The sequence below is a fragment of the Bos grunniens genome, chromosome 8 (genome assembly GCF_055505025.1).
Source record: "Bos grunniens cultivar Pamir isolate PY7600 chromosome 8, Bosgru_T2T1.0, whole genome shotgun sequence".
Taxonomy (NCBI): Eukaryota; Metazoa; Chordata; class Mammalia; order Artiodactyla; family Bovidae; genus Bos; species Bos grunniens.
In genome coordinates, this window is record NC_141172.1 from 46,830,882 (window position 1) to 46,850,947 (window position 20,066).

General features: G+C 37.6%; 1 protein-coding gene across 4 annotated transcripts in view; it reads left to right on the top strand.

The window, feature by feature from the left end:
• The window catches only part of C8H9orf85 (chromosome 8 C9orf85 homolog), a 60,503-nt gene extending 43,994 nt beyond the window's left edge, over positions 1-16,509 (top strand). For 3 of the 4 annotated variants that reach the window (XM_086415511.1, XM_086415510.1, XM_086415514.1), the window contains 2 exons: positions 15,725-15,838; positions 16,329-16,509. In XM_086415511.1, the coding sequence (XP_086271637.1) occupies positions 15,725-15,838; positions 16,329-16,473 (259 nt within the window). In that variant the 3' untranslated portion in view covers positions 16,474-16,509. Of the gene's footprint in view, positions 1-15,724; positions 15,843-16,328 lie in introns of those variants that run through there. The other variant, XM_086415513.1, reaches the window with a different exon arrangement.
• The last annotated feature ends 3,557 nt before the right edge of the window (positions 16,510-20,066 follow it).

Consider the following 20,066-nt stretch of genomic DNA (forward strand, 5'->3'; position numbering starts at 1 on the left):
GCAGACAGTGAAGAGGATCTAAAGAGTCTCTTGGTAAGGGTAAAAGAGGAGAGTGAAAAAGCCAGCTTAAAACTCAGGATTCAAAAAGCTAAGATCATGGCATCTGGTCCCATCACTTCATGGCAAATAGAAGGGTTTGGGAGATTTTCTTGGGCTCCAAAATCACTGCAGATGTTGACTGCAGCCATGAAATTAAAAGATGCATGCTCCTTGGAAGAAAAGCTATGACAAACCTAGACAGCCTATTGAAAAGCAGAGGCATCACTTTGCCAACAAAGGTCTGTGTAGTCAAAGCTATGGTTTTTCCAATAGTCACGTATGTATGTAACAGTTAGACCATAAAGAAGGCTGAGTGCCAAAGAATTGATGCTTTCGAATTATGGTGCTGGAAAAGACTCTTGAGAGTCCCTTGGACAGCAAGGAGATCAAACCAGTCAATCCTAAAGGAAATCAACCCTGAGTATTCATTGGAAGAAATGATGCAGAAATTGAAACTCCAGTATTTGGCTACCTGGTGCGAAGAACTGACTCATTGGAAAAAACCCTGATACTGAGAAAGACTGAAGGCAGGAGAAGGGGGTGACAGAGGGTGAGATGGTTGAATAGCATCACCGACTCAATGGACATGAGTTTGAGCAAACTCCGGAAGATAGTGACAGGAAAGTCTGGTGTGCTGCAGTTCGTGGGGTTGCAAAGAGTCAGATACGACTTAACGAGTGAACAACAAGATGATCAGTCCCTCCATATATACCAGAGTATGACAAGAAATTATATAATATGTATATATATGTGTGTGTGTATATATATTTACAGACATATATATGTAGTATTTATGTATGTACACACACACACATACAGAGTGTGAGCTTAACCTCTTTGTTTTAGCTCTTCAGCTCCAGCATTGCTTATAATAGTTGAGGCTCTTACAATAGTTTGGTTAATCAGTAATTTGAGAGTTGTGTCACCACATTCCAAGAGTATTAAAATGTCCTAGAGTGGAATTTTAGTCACAGGCCATTCTACGTCATATCATAGTACAGTGACTGTAAACCCTGGCTTTATTAGTCCATTAGACTAAAGTCCTTGAGTTTTAGTCCTCCTTATTAAGGAGAGTCTTTAGTACTGTCATCACTTGTGCACCTGTGCAAAAAGCCTACTTTTTGACATTAATATTGATTGATATAGCAAGCTTTGATTTTAAATTGCCTGCTCCAAGTAATAGTTTTGAGAAGTAATTTCCATTTTCTCTTTTTTCTAAACTACTGTTGGTCGGAGGTGAATATTTTGTACTCTTCTAAGAATTCTTCTAAGTCAAATCCATTGCAATAAGAAGTAAAAAAATATCTCCATTTATTTCAAATACATTAACTATGAAGAGAATTAAACTTCTACTGAAAGTTCTTGAGATCTGTAGACATTGTTTCCTTAAAAACATTTCCTAAGTAGCATATGATGTAATTCCTTAGTATGGTTTCCGATTCTTTTTATGTTAGCACAGATTACTTAGAGCCACTATAGGAACTGTCACTTTATAGAGCTCTGTCAGTGTTCAGTTCAGTTCAGATGCTCAGTTGGGTCCGAATCCTTGTAACCCCATGGACTGCAGCATGCCAGGCTTCCCAGTCCATTACCAGCTCCTGGAGCCTACTCAAACTCATGTCCATTGTGTCCGTGATGCCATCCAAGCATGTCATCCTCTGTCATCCCCTTCTCTTCCTGCTTTTAATCTTTCCCAGCATCAGAGTCTTTCCCAGTGAGTCAGTTCTTCGCATCAGGAAGCCATAGTATTGGAATTTTAGCTTCAAAATCAGTTCTTCCAATGAATATTCAGGACTCATTTCCTTTAGCATTGACAGGTTGGATCTTCTTGCAGTCCAAGGGACTCTCAAGAGTCTTCTCCAACACCACAGTTCAAAAGCATCAATTGTTTGGCCTTCAGCCTTCTTTAGAGTCCAACTCTCACATCCATACATGACTACTGGAAAAACCATAGCTTTGACTAGACGGACCTTTGTTGGCAAAGTAATGTCTCTGCTTTTCAATATGCTGTCTAGGTTGGTCATAGATTTTTTTCCAAAGAGCAAGCGTCTTTTAATTTCATGGCTGCAGTCACCGTCTTCAGTGATTTTGAAGCAAAGTCTCTCACTGTTTCCATTGTCTCCCCATCTGTTTGCCATGAAGTGATGGGACTGGATGCCATGATCTTCGTTTTCTGAATGTTGAGCTCGATAAAGGACATGAAATGTTCCCTTGGTATCTCTAATTTTCTTGAAGAGATCTCTAGTTTTTCCCATTCTGTTGTTTTCCTATATTTCTTTGCATTGATCGCTGAGGAAGGCTTTCTTATCTCCTTGCTATTCTTTGAACTGTGCATTCAAATGGGTATATCTTTCCTGTTCTTCTTTGCCTTTAGCTTCTCTTTTCTCTGCTGTTTGTAAGGTCTCCTTAGGCAACCCTTTTGCCTTTTTGCATTTCTTTTTTCTTGGGGATGGTTTTGATCCTCAGTGTAGTTTCTATTATTTATCCACGAAGGGTGGAGTAGCACAGCTCACTGTTTACGAAAGTACCTAGTCATCTCATGTGAGAGGATTATAAGTGGAGCTGAATTATCATAAAGGTTAAAGTGTAGTAAATAAAACCAGGAAATGAAGGCAGTACCAGAAAAGTTGTGGCAGAAAGTCCATTCCAGAAATACTCAAAATATCAGATCAGTTATTTTCCAATTGATGTTTATTGTCTAGATCAGTGGTTCTCAAAGCTTTTGTTGTCAGGACCTCTTTCTTTATATTGTTAAAAATTACTGAGAACCCAGATAGCTTGATTTATATCAGCTTTTATGCATTATATCTAATGGTATTTATTAGATATAATGATATTTATTGTTTTAGATATAAAAATGCTATGCTCAGTCGCTTCAGTCGTGTCCAACTCTGTGTGACCCCATAGACAGCAGCCCACTAGGCTCCCCTGTCCCTGGGATTCTCCAAGCAAGAACACTGGAGTGGGTTGCCATTGCCTTCTTCAATGCATGAAAGTGAAAGTGAGGTCGCTCAGTCATGTCCGACTCCTAGCGAGTCCACTCCTCATGTCCACTCCTCCTAGTGGGTTGCCATTGAAAACTGAGACTTAAAAATAATTAACTTATAAGTAATGTGAATATAAGCAACCGTGGAGAAGGCAGTGGCACCCCACTCCAGTACTCTTGCCTGGAGAGTCCCATGGAGGGAGGAGCCTGGTAGGCTGCAGTCCATGGGGTCGGTAAAACTCGGACACGACTGAGCGACTTCACTTTCACTTTTCACTTTCATGCATTGGAGAAGGAAATGGCAACCCTCTCCAGTGTTCTTGCCTGGAGAATCCCAGGGACGGGGGAACCTGGTGGGCTGCCGTCTATGGGATCGCACAGAGTCGGACATGACTGAAGTGACTTAGCATAGCATAAGCAACCATTAAAAGTTAATGTCGTGTTGCTAGTATGGGTTGGAAAAGAATTTCCAGACATGAGACAGAATGAGAGGGAAATAAAGTTCATTAGAATGGGAGACACTGTTAGAACAGCAGGCCAGCTCAAGGGAGAATTTCATTGAACAGTGGTTCTTAGTCCACTTTTATACCCATGGTTCAGGGAGTGGGCTAGGGGTCTTGTGGGTTATTTGCTGATTGGATGAGGCATGTATACTGGGTGTGGGAAGAAGGGGAAGCAAGCCTGTGTGGGTTAGGAGGGGAGACAGGTTATACTGCTCAGGAGGACCTGAAATCCCTTAATAATTACAACACGGGGGAGGGAAGGATTATAAGGGCCTGGTTTTTCTGTCCCTGCGTTCCAAGACCCTTCTTGGTTTTATCTGCTCTTTTGTCCTTGGGTCACCACATTTAATAATAATAATTATTTTATATGAAAAATAACTTTTGAAACAAAAATATTAGTGAGACAAGTGGCATTGTTTTCTATATTTATGAATTTCATTAGTGTCTGACTAGTAGAAGGAAAATGAAGCAGTACATTTTTAAAATAGTGTAAGTAAATATTGATGAAAGTAAAAGAGGAGAGTGAAAAAGTTGGCTTAAAGCTCGACATTCAGAAAACTAAGATCATGGTATCTGGTCCCATCACATGTTTATGGCAAATAGATGGGGAAACAGTGGAAACAGTGTCAGACTTTATTTTTTGGGGCTCCAGAATCAGTGCAGATGGTGATTGTAGCCATGAAATTAAAAGATGCTTACTCCTTGGAAGGAAAGTTGTGACCAACCTAGAAAGCATATTCAAAAGCAGAGATGTTACTTTGCCAACAAAGGTCCCTCTAGTCGAAGCTATGGTTTTTCCAGTGGTCATGTATGGATATGAGAGTTGGACTGTGAAGAATGCTGAGCGCCAAAGATTTGATACTTTTGAAGTGTGGTGCTGGAGAAGACTCTTGAGAGTCCCTTGGACTGCAAGGAGATCCAACCAGTCCATCCTAAAGACCAGTCCTGGGTGTTCATTGGAATGATTGATGCTGAGGCTGTAACTCCAATACTTTGGCTACCTCATTCGAAGAGTTGACTCATTGGAAAAGACCCTGCTGCTGGGAGGGATTGGGGGCAGGAGGAGAAGGGGATGACAGAGTATGAGATGGCTGGATGGCATCACCGACTCGATGCACAAGAGTTTGGGTGAACTCTGGGAGTTGGTGATGGACAGGGAGGCCTGGCGTGCTGCGATTCATGGGGTCGCAAAGAGTCGGACACGACTGAGCAACTGAACTGAAAGGAACAGAAGTAAATATTAATAACCTTTTCCAGATAATTATAGAAATTCATCTTTGATACGGTGTAGAATCTGAAACCATATCAGTAAACACTTCTTATACTTCAATCCATGGGTCTGTCTTGCAGTTGAATGGATCTTTCACCCATGCATGGTTTTGTAACATTATGCATTTTGCTAGTTTGGAAAATATTAATTCATTTAATTATATAGATGTTGCTGTGTTTTATTATGCAATTTAAAATGTGTTGATACTGGAAGGATGTCATTTAAAAGTGTGGGTTTTTCATTTTTGCTAGTTAGCTGTGGGTTTGTGGAGGTGACAAATACAGTGATTACTAATACAGTTTGGTGCTGCTGTCTTTGTTCTTGCTAAGTTTCAGCACTTTTAGTAACTATTATAAAAAATGACACTCAAAGAAGTTAAAGTGACTTTCAGTGATTATATGCCAAGGATATGTCAAAGCTAGGCTAGATCTAATTCTCTTGCTTCCCAAATCAAAATACATAATATTTTCTAGTATTTACAGTAATCTTGAAAATAAAATTTTATCCCTTAAATGGATAGTAAACATTTTTTAGCTTTTATTTTCTTTTATCTTCTTTCTAAGGGCCAGGGAGACTGGCCCTTAAGAAGAACCATTGTCCTCCCTTTCTTACGGGGTCCTTCTTATACCCCACCAATGAAAAATTCTCTGAAGGGATGGTTAATTTTTAGCCTGTAATTGAGTCCTGTAGCCGGAGGTCTGGAATCTGGTGGTCTCACAGCTTTGAGAAGATGCACCAGTGGGAAAGCAGAATGTCATTTGAGCAATTTGGTCAAACTCAAGGATCACTGTGATTTTATTCTTAGTTTGCAAGGTCAACATAATGAGCCATCTTATCAGTGAGACCCCAGATGGGCCCTATCAGTTAGTAAATGTGGTTCATAGGAGTAACCTGTGGTTTTGTTTGACCAGGTTCCACTAAAATGGTTAGTTGTGGTGTATGCATGGACAAGATTTATTGTTTCTGGGAATTGTAGTCCATGAAAATATGAAAAGAAGGCCAAGCCACCATTATTTTAACATCTCTGCAGTTCTCTTAGTAATGAACTCATAAAATATTCAAAATATAGCTATTTTCAGGGGAAATTAGGTTAAATTTATATTTAGGTCAATTTTCAAGTTTTTCCTTACCACTCGTTTTGTAAGAAAAAATAAGAGTGATTATCTAACTTACAGGTGTTTTTAAAGATGTTTCAAGATAACTGCACAAGTTCTATGACAACTTGTAATGTATACCTTTTATCATTAAAATAATGTCTTAAACCATCTTGTCCTTAAGATCAAGGTTCTTAGGCTGGACAAATGTGACGTAGAAGAAGAAAAACGCTGAAACTCGAATTACTTTCACATCTTCTCTCTCTCTACTCCCCATGAAGACATAAAGCCTAGGTTAAGAGGTTTGAAAGCAGAGGGGCACAAATATCTCAAGTCTGTGATTGAAAAACTTGAAGGTTGTAAACATATAAAAAATGTATATAATTTACCTTTCAACAAACATTTCACATTTATGAAAAGGAAACATTTTAAAAATGTGTCTATGTGTGTATTTCCTTAGAGGTAGATTTATATTCACTAGCCTAATACAACCTGTTTTTCCAAGTGGATTTAAATTTGAAAAGAGCATAATTGCTTACAGCAACAAAATTCCTTGTCTTCTCAACCAGCTTTGGGGATATTGGAAAATTCCCCTATCTAGGCAGTAGTACTTTGATGTGGTCAAGAGTTCTCAAGTGCTTAGGTGCATGAGAATTTCATGAGTTTGTTAACTTGTTAACGGACAGATTCTTGGGACCCATCCCCAAGATTCTGATTATGTAAATAATGGGTGTAGCCCAGGTATCTGCATTTTAATAAGCTATGCCAGTGTTTGAGCCAGTGCCAAAAGTCACTGTCTTGAGGATTAGATGGGCCAGAGAGTGTAGAATCTGCTCTCTTTTGACTCTGGATTCCAAAACAGGATATCCCATTTTCGAGCCTATTTTACATGTAAATTTTAACATTAACAGTTCTATAAATACAGTTTTATCCTTGAATTAACAATTTGAATACTTAAGGATTAGTTTACCCTGGGAGTCCCTGTTATAAAACAGCATATTCATAGAAATGAATTTCTTTGAAGCCTCAGAAGAACCTAACCAAAACAGTTTCTTTAAAATTATTTTAAAAACTTAAAAAAAAAAAAAAAAAAACTTAAAAAAATTGAATCCAAAAAATACTGAGATTTTTTTTTTTCTAGTCCATTTGTATTGGTAGGACTTTGTGTGTATTCTAATAGCATGAAATTTTAATCTAACTTTTATTTCAAAGTAATTAAATAAAGCTGTTTGGAAAGTCAAAACACAAGCATACCAAATAATTTAGCAAACAATTTTCAAAATTATTTTCACTTTGATTGTGAAGACTTTTTCTTTTTAATTCTAATTTATATTCCCCAAAGCTCTAACATGCAGTAAAATATACATGTTGTAATAAACAATGTTAAAAAACAAAATTCAACTGAGTGACTTTTAAAGATTTTATTGACTTTGTCTCATTTAGAAGATGGAAAGGATCTGTGAGGAACTGTAGAACATGAAAGACTTTTGTAGGTAGAAAGGAATGGTAACAAGAAAGTCACACTAGACAGAAAAGCAGGTTGGTTATTGCAAAGTCACTTTTCTTTAGGGAATAACAGGAGTCTTATCAGCCTTATCAGGTCTTCCCTGGTGGCTCAGATGGTAAAGCGTCTGTCTACAATGCGGGAGACCTGGGTTCGATCCCTGGGTCGGGAAGATCCGCTGGAGAAGGAAATGGCAATCCACTCCAGTACTATTGCCTGGAAAATCCCATGGACAGAGGAGCCTGGTAGGCTACAGTCCATGGGGTCACAAAGAGTCAGACATGACTGGGCGACTTCACTTACTTACTTACTTATCAGGCTGAGTACCTAGCTTGTGCTGATCAGACAATTCGTGATTGATTTAAAGGGCTTCCCCAGGTGCCTGCAATGGCAAAGAATTTCCTGCTAGTGCAGCCTACTCAGGAGACATGCATTGGATCCCTGCATAGGAAAGATCTGTTGGAAGAGGAGATGGCAGTACACTCTAGCCTTATTAGCTGGACAATTCCATGTACAGAGGAGCCTGGTGATCCATGGGTTCACAGAGTCAGATATGACTGAGCATGTATTCAGGATTGGTTTAAAATTCCATTTCTGGGAGAGCCAAAACTGAAATTAAGTCTCAGTTTGAGGATTTGGGGGGCTTCCCTAGTGGCTCAAATGGTTAAGAATCTGCCTGCAGTGCAGGAGACCAGGTTTGATCCCTGGGTCAGGAAGATCCCCTGGAGAAGGAAATGGCAACTCACACCATCATTCTTGCCTGGAGAATCCCATGGACAGAGGAGCCTGTTGGGTCCCAGTCGATAGGGTTGTAAATAGTCGGACGTGACTGAGTGACTAACACTTTGACTTTTGATGATTTGGGGCTTAGCCTAACTAAGTCTATATGGGGGCCAGTTGTTTTGTTTTAATAACAGTTTTGTAAGTTTTGACAAATGAATACGTTTTTGAGAGTGATATCACAGTTAAGATACAAGACAGTCCTATTACCCCCTAACATTCCTTTATGCCACTTGGTATCCTGCTGCCTCACTCCCAGTCCCTGGCAAACACTGATCTGTTTTCTTGCCTTCTTGCAGAATTCATATATAGGACTCACATAGTATATGGTCTTTGAGGCTGACTTCTTTAACTTAACTTAGTGGATTTGAGATTCATCTGCATTGTTGTATAAATTAGTCAGATCAGATCAGTCGCTCAGTCGTGTCTGACTCTTTGCGACCCCATGAATTGCAACACGCCAGGCCTCCCTGTCCATCACCAACTCCCGGAGTCCACCCAAACCCATGTCCATTGAGTCCGTGATGCCATCCAGCCATCTCATCCTCTGTCGTTCCCTTCTCCTCCTGCCCCCAATCCCTCCCAGCATCAGAGTCTTTTCCAGTGAGTCAACTCTTCGCATGAGGTGGCCAAAGTACTGGAGTTTCAGCTTTAGCATCATTCCTTCCAAAGAAATCCCAGGGCTGATCTCCTTCAGAATGGACTGGTTGGATCTCCTTGCAGTCCAAGGGACTCTCAAGAGTCTTCTCCAACACCACAGTTCAAAAGCATCAATTCTTCGGCACTCAGCTTTCTTCACAGTCCAACTCTCGCATCCATACATGACCACAGGAAAAACCATAGCCTTGACTAGACGAACCTTTGTTGGCAAAGTAATATCTCTGCTTTTGAATATGCTATCTAGGTTGGTCATAACTTTCCTTCCAAGGAGTAAGCGTCTTTTAATTTCATGGCTGCAGTCACCATCTGTAGTGATTTTGGAGCCCAGAAAAATAAAGTCTGACACTGATTCCACTGTTTCCTCATCTATTTCCCATGAAGTGGTGGGACCAGATGCCATGATCTTCGTTTTCTGAATGTTGAGCTTTAAGCCAACTTTTTTGCTCTCCACTTTCACTTTCATCAAGAGGCTTTTGAGTTTCTCTTCCCTTTCTGCCATAAGGGTGGTGTCATCAGCATATCTGAGGTTATTGATATTTCTCCCGGCAATCTTGATTAAATCAGTGGTTGGGCCTTTTTATTGCTGAGTCGTATTCCTTCAGGATGTATCAAAGTTGTTCATCTGTCCCCTGGCTCATGGTCATTTAGGTTTTGCTTATTTTTGGTGATTGTGAACTATCCTGCCGTAAACATTCATATGCAGGGTTTTGTGTGAATGTATGGTCTCATTTCTCGTGAGTAAATATCTAGTAGTCAGCTCACTGGGTTTATGTTAAGGGTATGTTTAGAATAAATTGTCCAACTATATTCCATAGTGGCTGTATCATTTGCATTCTCAATAGCAGTGTGTGAGAGTTCCAGATGTTTAACATGCTTATCAATACTTAGGATTGTCAGGTTTGGATTGTCAGGTTTTTTTTTCCCCCTTGAAGTCTTGCTTTGTTCTTTTTGAACCATAAGTGTGAATAGCTCTATCTCATTTTGATTTTAATTTGCGTTTTTTGATGACCAATGATGCTAATCATCTATTCCTGTGCTCATTTTGCATCCTTATTTCTTTTTTTCTGTACATATATTTAGCTCATGTTTTGATTAAGTTGTTTTGTTTCACTTATTACTGAATTTTGAGAATTCTTATATATTGTAGGTGCAAATCATTGATTAGATATGGGTTTTACAAATATTTTCTGCCAAATTCTGACTTATGTTTTATCATTTAAGAGTATCTTAAAGTGGAGAAATGTTTTATTTTGGTGAAGATCTGTTTCATTTATCAGGATGTATTAATTATTATTTTCTTGTAGGTAAAACATCTTTGGTTAGGATCACAAATACTTTTACTGTGTTTTTTTCTAGAAATTATGTAATTCTTGGTTTTATATTGGGTTTATGGTCCATTTTCTGTTAATTTTTTGTATATCCAACTGCTCTGTGGTCATTTGTTTAAAAGTCTCTCCTTTCTCCATTGAATTACCTTTGTACTATGTTGAAAATCAATTGATTATATATGTTAGAGTCTGTTCTGTCCTATTAATCTACTTTTCACCAGTACCACACTACCTTGATTACTACAGCTTTAAGATAAATCTTGAAATCCAGTCTTAAAAGTGTTCCCACCTTCTTTTTCTTTTTTCAAAATTGTTTCGGCTAATATTTTTCCTTTGCTTTTTCTTGTAACTTTAGAATCAGCTTGCCAATTTTATTTCTAATACTTTTTTGGTATATTCTGTGAGATTTTCCTACATAGACAGTGATTTTTTTAAAAAATGAAGACATGAAAATTCCCTGGTGGTCCGGTGGTTTGGACTTGGCTCTTTCACTGACATGGCCTGGGTTAAATCTCTGGTCAAGGAACTAAGATCCTACAAGCTGCATGGCACGGCCCAAAAATAAATAAATACAATTAAGTGATAAAAAATGAGGACAGTTTTATTTCTTGCTTTCCAATCTCCTGCCTTCAGTCTTTCCCAGCATCAGGGTCTTTTCCAATGAGTCGGCTCTTCTCATCAGAAGACCAAAGTATTGGAGCTTCAGCTTCAGCATCAGTTCTTCCAATGAATATTCAGGGTCGATTTCCTTTAGAATTGATTGGTTTGATCTCCTTGCTGTCCAACAGACTCTACAGAGTCTTTTACAGCACTGCACTTTGAAAGCTTCAATTAAGTTTTGTCAGATACTTTTTCTGCATCTATTTAGATAATCATGTGGGTTTTCTTTCTTAGAACATTGATTTGATGAGTTAACATTTATTGATTTTAATATAAAATCAGCCTTTAACATACTTGGATAAACCCCACTTGATCATGACTGAATCCTTTTTACATATTGCTAGATTTTATTTGCTAACAAAGTTTCATACCCATTTTTATTACCAATAGTCATCTGAAATTTTGTCGTTATCTTGATGTTAGGGTCTCATCAAGTGAGTTGGGGACTGCTTCTATTTTGTTTTCTAGAAGCAGTTGTATACAAAGGAAATGGAAACCCACTCCATTGTTCTTGCCTGGAGAATCCCGGGGGCGGGGGAGCCTGGAGGGCTGCCATCTATGGGGTCGCACAAAGTTGGACACGACTGAAGTGATTTAGCAGCAGCAGCAGCAGTACTATCTTTTAAATGTTAGTAGTTCAGTTCAGTCGCTCAGTCGTGTCCGACTCTTTGCAACCCCATGAACCGCAGCACGCCAGGCCTCCCTGTCCATCAGCAACTCCCGGAGTCCACCCAAACCCATGTCCATCGAGTCCGTGATGCCATCCAGCCATCTCATACTCTGTCATCCCCTTCTCCTCCTGCCCTCAATCTTTCCCAGCATCAGGGTCTTTTCAAATGAGTCAGCTTTCTGCATCAGGTGGCCAAAGTAATGGAGTTTCATCTTCAACATATGTCCCTCCAATGACACCCAGGACTGATCTCCTTTAGGATGGATTGGTTGGATCTCCTTGCAGTCCAAGGGACTCTCAAGAGTCTTCTCCAACACCACAGTTCAAAAGCATCAATTCTTCGGCACTCAGCTTTCTTTACAGTCCAACTCTCACATCCATACATGACTTCTGGAAAAACCATAGCCTTGACAAGACAGACCTTTGTTGGCAAAGTAATGTCTTTGCTTTTCAATATGCTATCTAGGTTGGTCATAAATTCCTTCCAAGGAGTTAGCGTCCTTTAATTTCATGGCTGCAGTCACCATCTGCAGTGATTTTGGAGCCCAGAAAAATAAAGTCAGCCACTGTTTCCCCATCTATTTCCCATGAAGTGATGGGACCAGATGCCATGATCTTCATTTTCTGAATGTTGAGCTTTAAGCCAACTTTTTCACTCTTCTCTTTCACTTTCATCAAGAGACTCTTTAGTTCTTCTTCGCTTTCTGCCATAAGGGTGGTGTCATCAGCATATCTGAGATTATTGATATTTCTCCCGGCAATCTTGATTCCAGCTTGTGCTTCCTCCAGCCCAGCGTTTCTCATGATGTACTCTGCATAGAAGTTAAATAAGAGAGGTGGACAATATACAGCCTTGACGTACTCCTTTTCCTATTTGGAACCAATCTGTTGTTCCATGTCCAGTTCTAACTGTTGCTTCCTGACCTGTATATACATTTCTCAAGAGCCAGGTCAGGTGGTCTGGTATTCCCATCTTTTCAGAATTTTCCAGTTTGTTGTGATCCACACAGTCAAAGGCTTTGACATAGTCAGTGAAGCAGAAATAGATGTTTTTCTGGAACTCTCTTGCTTTTTTGATGCAAAAAGCAATTTGATCTCTGGTTCCTCTGCCTTTTCTAAAACCAGCTTGAACCCTTACAAATAGCTGTGAAAAGAAGAGAGGTGAAAGGCAAAGGAGAAAAGGAAAGATATACCCATTTGAATGCAGAGTTCCAAGGAATAGCAAGGAGAGATAAGAAAGCCTTCCTCAGTGATTAATGCAAAGAAATAGAGGAAAACAACAGAATGGGAAAGACTAGAGATCTCTTCAAGAAAATTAGAGATATCAAGGGAACATTTCATGCAAAGATGGGCTCAATAAAGGCAGAAATGGTATGGATCTAACAGAAGCAGAAGATATTAAGAAGAGGGCAAGAATACACAGAAGAACTGTACAAAAAGATCTTCATGATCCAGATAATCATGAACGTGTGATCCGTCACACTCAGCTAAAGCCGGGCATCCTGGAATGTGAAGTCAGGTGGGCCTTAGGAAGCAGCACTACGAACAAAGCTAGTAGATGTGATGGAATTCCAGTTGAACTATTTCAAATCCTAAAAGATGATGCTGTGAAAGTGCTGCATTCAATATGTCAGCAAATTTGGAAAACTCAGCAGTGGCCCCAGGACTGAAAAAAGTCAATTTTCATTCCAATCCCAAAGAAAGGCAATGCCAGAGAATTCTCAAACTCGCGCACAATTGCACTCATCTCACATGCTAGTAAAGTAATGCTCAAAATTTTCCAAGCCAGGCTTCAGCAATATGTGAACTGTGAACTTCCAGATATTTAGTAGAATTTAGCAGTAAAGCCATTTGTGCCTAGAGTTGTCTTTGTTGGAGAGTTTTTAAAGATTATAAAGTTTTTCTTTAATGGCTAGGGTTTTTAGATTATCTGTTTCATCTTAAGCAGGTTTTTATACTGTCTTTCCAGAAATTTGTCCATTTCAATAAAGTGGTTGGATTTATAGGCATAGCGTTGTTAGTAAATTTTTCTTATTCTTTTAATATCTGTTGCATCTATAGTGTTGTTCCCTTGTTCTTTCCTGAAATTGGTTTATTGCGTTCTCTCCTTTTTTATCTTGGTCTGTCTGGTTATATGTTCATGAATTACATTAATCTTTTCAAATAGCCTGCTTAGAGTTTTATTGGTTTTCTTTTTTTTCTGTTTTTCAGTTTCATTGATTTCTGTTCATATTGATATTGCTTTGAGTTAATTTACTGTTCTTTTTTTGTTTTCTTAAGGTGGAAGTTTGGATAGTTCTTTTGCCTAATATAAACATTTAATTATATAAATTTCCCCAGAATGTCTTTTTAGCTCTATTCCACAAATTTTGATGCTATATTTCATTATTATTGAATCAAAACATTTTCTAATTGCTCTTGAGACTTCCTCTTTAACCTATAGGTTGTTTAGAAGTGTTTTAATTTCTGTATATTTGGATATTTTCCAGATGTTTTTCTTTTACTGATTTCTAGTTAATTTCATTGTGGTAAAAGAATACACCTTATATAAACTTTGGTTTTTGTTCTTAATTCATTGAGGTTGGTGTTATAATTCAGAGTATAGTCAATTTTAGATTCTGTTCCATGTGTGCTTGAAGAGACTATATTGCTCTTGTTAGGTGGAGTGTTCTATAAATGTCAGTTTGATTGATAGACTCTGTCGACCAGGTGTTGTATAGTTTTGCTGCTTTTTGTCTACTCATTGCTTCACTTATAAAGAGAGAAGCATTGAAGTCCACAGTTTTAATTGTGGATTTGTTTGTTTCTCTTTTTGGTTCAATGGTTTTGCATCAGTTCTCTCAAACCCTGTTTTTAGGTGCATAAATAAATATTTAAGATATTGCATACTTTGGGAAAATTGATTCCTTTATTGTCATGTAATAGTCTTTCTTAAGCTTAACAATTTTTTTTTCTTTGCTTTGAAGTCAATTTCAATAATAATGTAGTTACTCCAGCTTTCTTCTGATTAGTGTTTGCATGTTTTGTTTCATTTTTTTCCTTTCCTTCTACTTTTAACTGTATACAGGCATATCTCAGAGATATTGGGGGTTTGATTCCATGCCACCTCAATAAAGCAAATACTGCAATAAACTGAGTCACATGAATTTTTTGGTTTCCCAGTGCATATAAAACTTACATTTGTACTATACTTTAGTCTATTAAGTATGCAGTAGCATTATGTCTAGAAAAATCAATGAGCACTTTATTTTAAAAATACTTTATTGCTAGAAAATGCTAACCATCATCTGAGCCTTCAATGAGTCATAGCCTTTTTGCAGTAGTAACATAAAGATTACTTATCTTAGATCACTGTAACAAATATAATAATAATAATTTAAAAGTTGAAATATTGCAAGAGTAACCAAAATGTGACACAGAGGCACAAAGTGAGCAAATATTGGAAAAAATGATAATGATAGACTTGCTCAACAGAAGGCTGCCACAAACGTTCAATTTGTATAAATAAATAAATGCAGTAGCTGCAAAGTAAAATGAGGTATACCTTTTTACATTTAAAGTAGATTTCTTGTATCTTGTATCTTTCACTCCATGTTTTTTTTAATTTCTAATATTTCCATTTGTCTTTTTAAAAGCAAATTTATTAAGGTTTAATTCACATACTGTATAGTTCATCCATCTAAAGTACATAGTTTAGCAACTTTTAGTATGGCATAGAGTTGTATAACTCAGTTTTTTTATAACACATCAGTTTTTGAACATTTTCTCATCTCAGAAAGAAACCTTATACCTGTTAGGATTCAGTCTCCATTCCCTCTCCCCAACACCAACAGTCTCCCCTCCCTTGTTTTCTGTCCCTGTAGATTTACTTATTTTGGACATTTCATGTAAATAATCAAATAATATCTAGACTTCTGTGACTGGTTTCTTTCACTTAGGAATTTTTTTCAAGCATGTTGTAACATTTATCGGTGCTTAATTTTTATTAATAAATAATGTTCCATTGTAAAGATATGTATTCTTATTTATCCATTAATCAATGTTAAGTACTATTGAGTTGTCAACCGTTGTCTAGAAATGCTATATAATTAAGCTAAAGTGACATATGAGAGAAATACCTTAAGAGTTTGAGGCTTTTCAGCTATACACTTAGCCACACCCCCTTATTTCACTAAATAAATCTTAGACAATTAGTAAAAATTAAGATTTTATTTTCTTTTCCATTTTTAGTGTTAAATGTTTACAAAAGACAGTGAAGGATTCTTATCATATAATGTGTAGACCATGTGCCTGTGAACTTGAAGTTTGTGCCAAGTGTGGAAAGAAAGAAGATGTTGTTATTCCGTGAGTATTTCTTTTTATGTTTGGGATTTACTCTTTTAGTAAATGATATGTGAATTTTCTTTTAAGGAAACGTTGAGTAGCTCTGAGAATCTTAAGATACAGTATATCGCAGTAATGTAGACTTTTTCTACCCAATAGGAAAAAAAAATCTTAATTATTCAGTGTTTCTATCATAATGAAAGCAAAACATCATTTTTAGGAAATTAAAATATTTACCTGTGAGAGTCACATTTATTATACATTACAAAAGAATTATTCATTGTATAACTTCTTTTCTTTAATGGACAGCACAAATTAATTTGTTTGATCATGCTTTATTGACAGCAGTATTATAATTGGTTGGTTCTTCAATTAAGTTAATCTTCAAGGATCTTTTCCTTTTTATTTCATTAAGCTCTTTATTAATCAAGAAGTGTAGTGTAAAAGTCTTTTCAGTCTACAAAAACAATGCAATCTTGAGAAATAAGAGGTTTTTTTCTTCTATCTTTAGGTTTAATAAAGAACCAGAAAAGACAGAAAATGTTGAAAATAATTTACGTTCCAGCCATAGAAGAAGCTGCAGAAGGAATGAAGTAAATGATGATGATTTAGATTTTGATATTGATTTAGATGACACAGAAGAAGAAGACAATTAATATAACTATATTAAAAGTCAGTTTTAAAACATGAAATTCTGACCATCCTTTAAAAAATTTTTTTTCACTCTTCATTTTTGGCTGTGCTGGGTCTTTGTTGTTGCACGAACTTTTCTCTGGTTGCAATGAGTGGGGTCTTTCTCTAGTGGCAGTGCTCAGGCTTCTCACTGCAGTAGCTTCTCTTGTGGAGCGTGAGCTTCAGTAGTTGTAGCATGTGGGCTCTAGAGCACAGGCTCAGTAGTTGTGGCTCATGGACTTAGTTGCTCCCCAGCATGTGGGATCTTCCCAGACCAGATCAAACTCTTGTCTCCTGCATTGGAAAGCAGATTCTTCACCACTGAGCCACTAGGGAAGCCCTCTGAACATCTTTGAGAGACATGGTAGTGCTTAGTCACTCAGTCATGTCCAGCTCTTTGCAACCCCAATGAATGGTAGCCCCCAGGCTCCTCTGTCCTTCGATTCTCCAGGCAAGAATACTGGAGTGGATTGCCATTTCCTCCTCCACGGGAATCGTCCTGACCCAGGGAACAAAAATTGGTCTCCTGTATTGCAGGCATATTCTTTACCTTCTGAGACTTTGGGGGTTTAAAAAAAAAAAAACTGTGGAATCCTAGTAAGAATATTGGAAAAACCTATAGAAAATACATGGACAGTATGAATTGTGTATGATATTTGAATAATGATAAAACTTTTTTTTTTTTAATGATAAAACTTTTATCCAGAGTTTTTTTATAATACATTTTAAAGTAGTGTATGCTAGTATTATCTGCCGAAATGAGTATTGGAGTATCATATTGCAGTTTATGAAAATTATTTAGAAGAATACACTATCTAGTATCAAACTAAACAAGATTCAGAATTGATGGTTGTATAAGAACTATCTCATGGAAAAATAAAATGACATTCTTATGTTGCTAGCCTCAAAAACTAGTCTTAAGGAGGTATCTTTTGATAGACTGATCTCAGGTAAACGTCCCAAATTTTAAAAAGCCCTCTTGCTTATGCTTGCTTATTATAAAGCAAAAGTTTATTATTTTTAATAGTAATGTTTAACAAATCAATTCAGTCAGTCATGTCCGACTCTTTGCAGCAAACTCTTTGCAGTTGTGTCCGACCCATGGACTGCAGCAAACCAGGCTTCCCTGTCCATCACCAACTCCCAGAGCTTGCTCAAACTCAGATCCGTTGAGTTGTTGATGCCATCCAACCATCTCATCCTCTGTCTTCCCCTTCTCCTCCTGCCCTCAATCTTTCCCAGCATCAGGGTCTTTTCCAATAAGTCAGTTCTTCGCATCAGGTGGCCAGAGTATTAGAGCTTCAGCTTCAGCAGCAGTCCTTCCAATGAATATTCAGGATTGATTTCCTTCAAGATGGACTGGTTTGATCTCCTTGCAGTTCAAGGGACTCTCAAGAGTTCTCCAACACCACAGTTCAAAATCATTAATTCTTTGGCACTCAGCTTTCTTTATCAGGGCTTCCCTGATAGCTCAGTTGGTAAAGAATCTGCCTGCACTGCAGGAGACCTGGGTTCGATCTCTGGGTTGGGAAGATCCCCTGGAGAAGGGAAAGGCTACCCACTCCAGTATTCTGGCCTGGAGAATTCCATGGACTGTATAGTCCATAGGGTCGTAAAGAGTCGGACACAACTGAGCAACTTTCACTTTCAGTTTCTTTATAGTCCAACTCTCACATCCATACATGACTATTGGAAAAACCATAGCTTTGACTAGATGGACCTTTGTCAGCAAAGTAATATCTCTGCTTTTTAATATGCTGTCTAGGTTGGTCATAGCTTTTCTTCCAAAGAGCAAGTGTATTTTAATTTCATGGCTGTAGTCACCATCTGCAGTGATTTTGGAGCCCAAGAAAATAAAGTCTGTCACTGTTTAACAAATACATAGCAATTTTTCTTTGAAAGTGTTTTTATGTATTTTATTACACTATTTTTACATTTTTTCTTGTGAAATTTACATATAGAAAAAATGCATAAAATATGTATAGTTTAATAAATAATTATAAACACATATCATCTTTCTACTTTGAAAATGCACAAACCTAAAAAGTAGCAATGTAGTACAATGAACCTTTGTATACTCTTCGCTTAGATTTATAGTTAACATTTTGCCATACTTTCTTTATATTTGTATAGATATATGTGGATATATTTTTTATTTGCTGACACAGTTGAAAATAAGTGTCAGGCACTGGTTTTGAAGTTTATGTGAACAGACTTATACTATGCCTGTTAGTTTGTATCTGTTCTTATTTCTTCATTATGAAATTTGTGAGATTGATCCATGTTGTTGCAAGAGCTCTAATTTTGTTAGTTTTACCTTAGTGTTTTTTCTATTGTATTTACATACCACAATTTATCCCCTCTGATAATGAGGGACATTTGAGTTATTTAAAAATTTTCCTATTACAAACAATACTGTTTCTTGGTATAAATGTCTTATTTCTTGCTACATTTTTTAAGTATGTAATAGAAGAAGATTGAAATGTTTTTTGGTATACTTGTTTCTCACTGCTGTCGACTAAAAAAATATACTCACAATCTGAAAGTAGAGAGTTATTTTATTTGGTGGGAATGTTTAGGACTCCAAGCGTGGGAGACAGCATCTCAGTAGCTCTGAGAAAACTGGTCCAAGAAGGCAGGAGGGTAGTCAGGCTGTATACAAGTTTGCAACGAAGAGAGCAGGTAGTCTTGAACATCAAAGATCAGGTATCATGTTAAGGAATTTAGCATTCTCTGGAAAGGTGCAAGCCTCGGGGCTCACGGAATTTGTTCCTTTCAAATGCACCTCAGATACCTGGGCCCAGTCCTGTCCCCTAGTTCACCTGGCTTCTTGCATTCCCTCAGCTCCTCAGCAGTCAGTTGGAGCTGGCAGCATCCTCCTGATCACAGCCTGAGGCGCTCGAATTCACTTTTGGAGGCCCGAAACCACTGACGGCTGTGGCATTTTTTATTGATTAATATGACAAGAAATATTTTCATTTCACACTACATTTTCTGTTAGGTATATCTAGCAGTGGTAGAGGACATAGGTATATACATGTTCACTATTACATGTGCTACGTAATGCTGTCTTTCCAGAAGGATTATTACCTCCCTTCCCTCTAGCAATGTATTAGAGTTCCTGTGCAACCTTTCCAACACTTGGTATCATACTGTTAACATTTCTGTCAATTTGATGTGTGTGCAACATATGCCTTCATCTTATTAATTTGTATTTCTCTAATTACTAATAAGCCTGAGCCCCCTTTAATTTTTTTTTTTTTAAATCATTTATTTGTTTTAATTTGGCTGCACTGTGTCTTAGTTGCTGCATGTGGGATCTAGCTCCTTGTCCAGGGCTCGAACCCAGGCCCCCTGCATTGGGAGCGCAGAGTCTTAGCCACTGGACCACCAGGGAAGTCCCCCCCTTTAATGTTTATTGACTATTGACTTTTGGATAATTGATGATACTAAGGAATCGTTTAATTAATGGTAAAGCATGATGTTATTTGAGCAATACATATTGAAATATTAAAGGGTGTATGGTCAATTTACTTTAAAATATTTTAGCATAAAAAAGTAAAGATACAGAGTACAT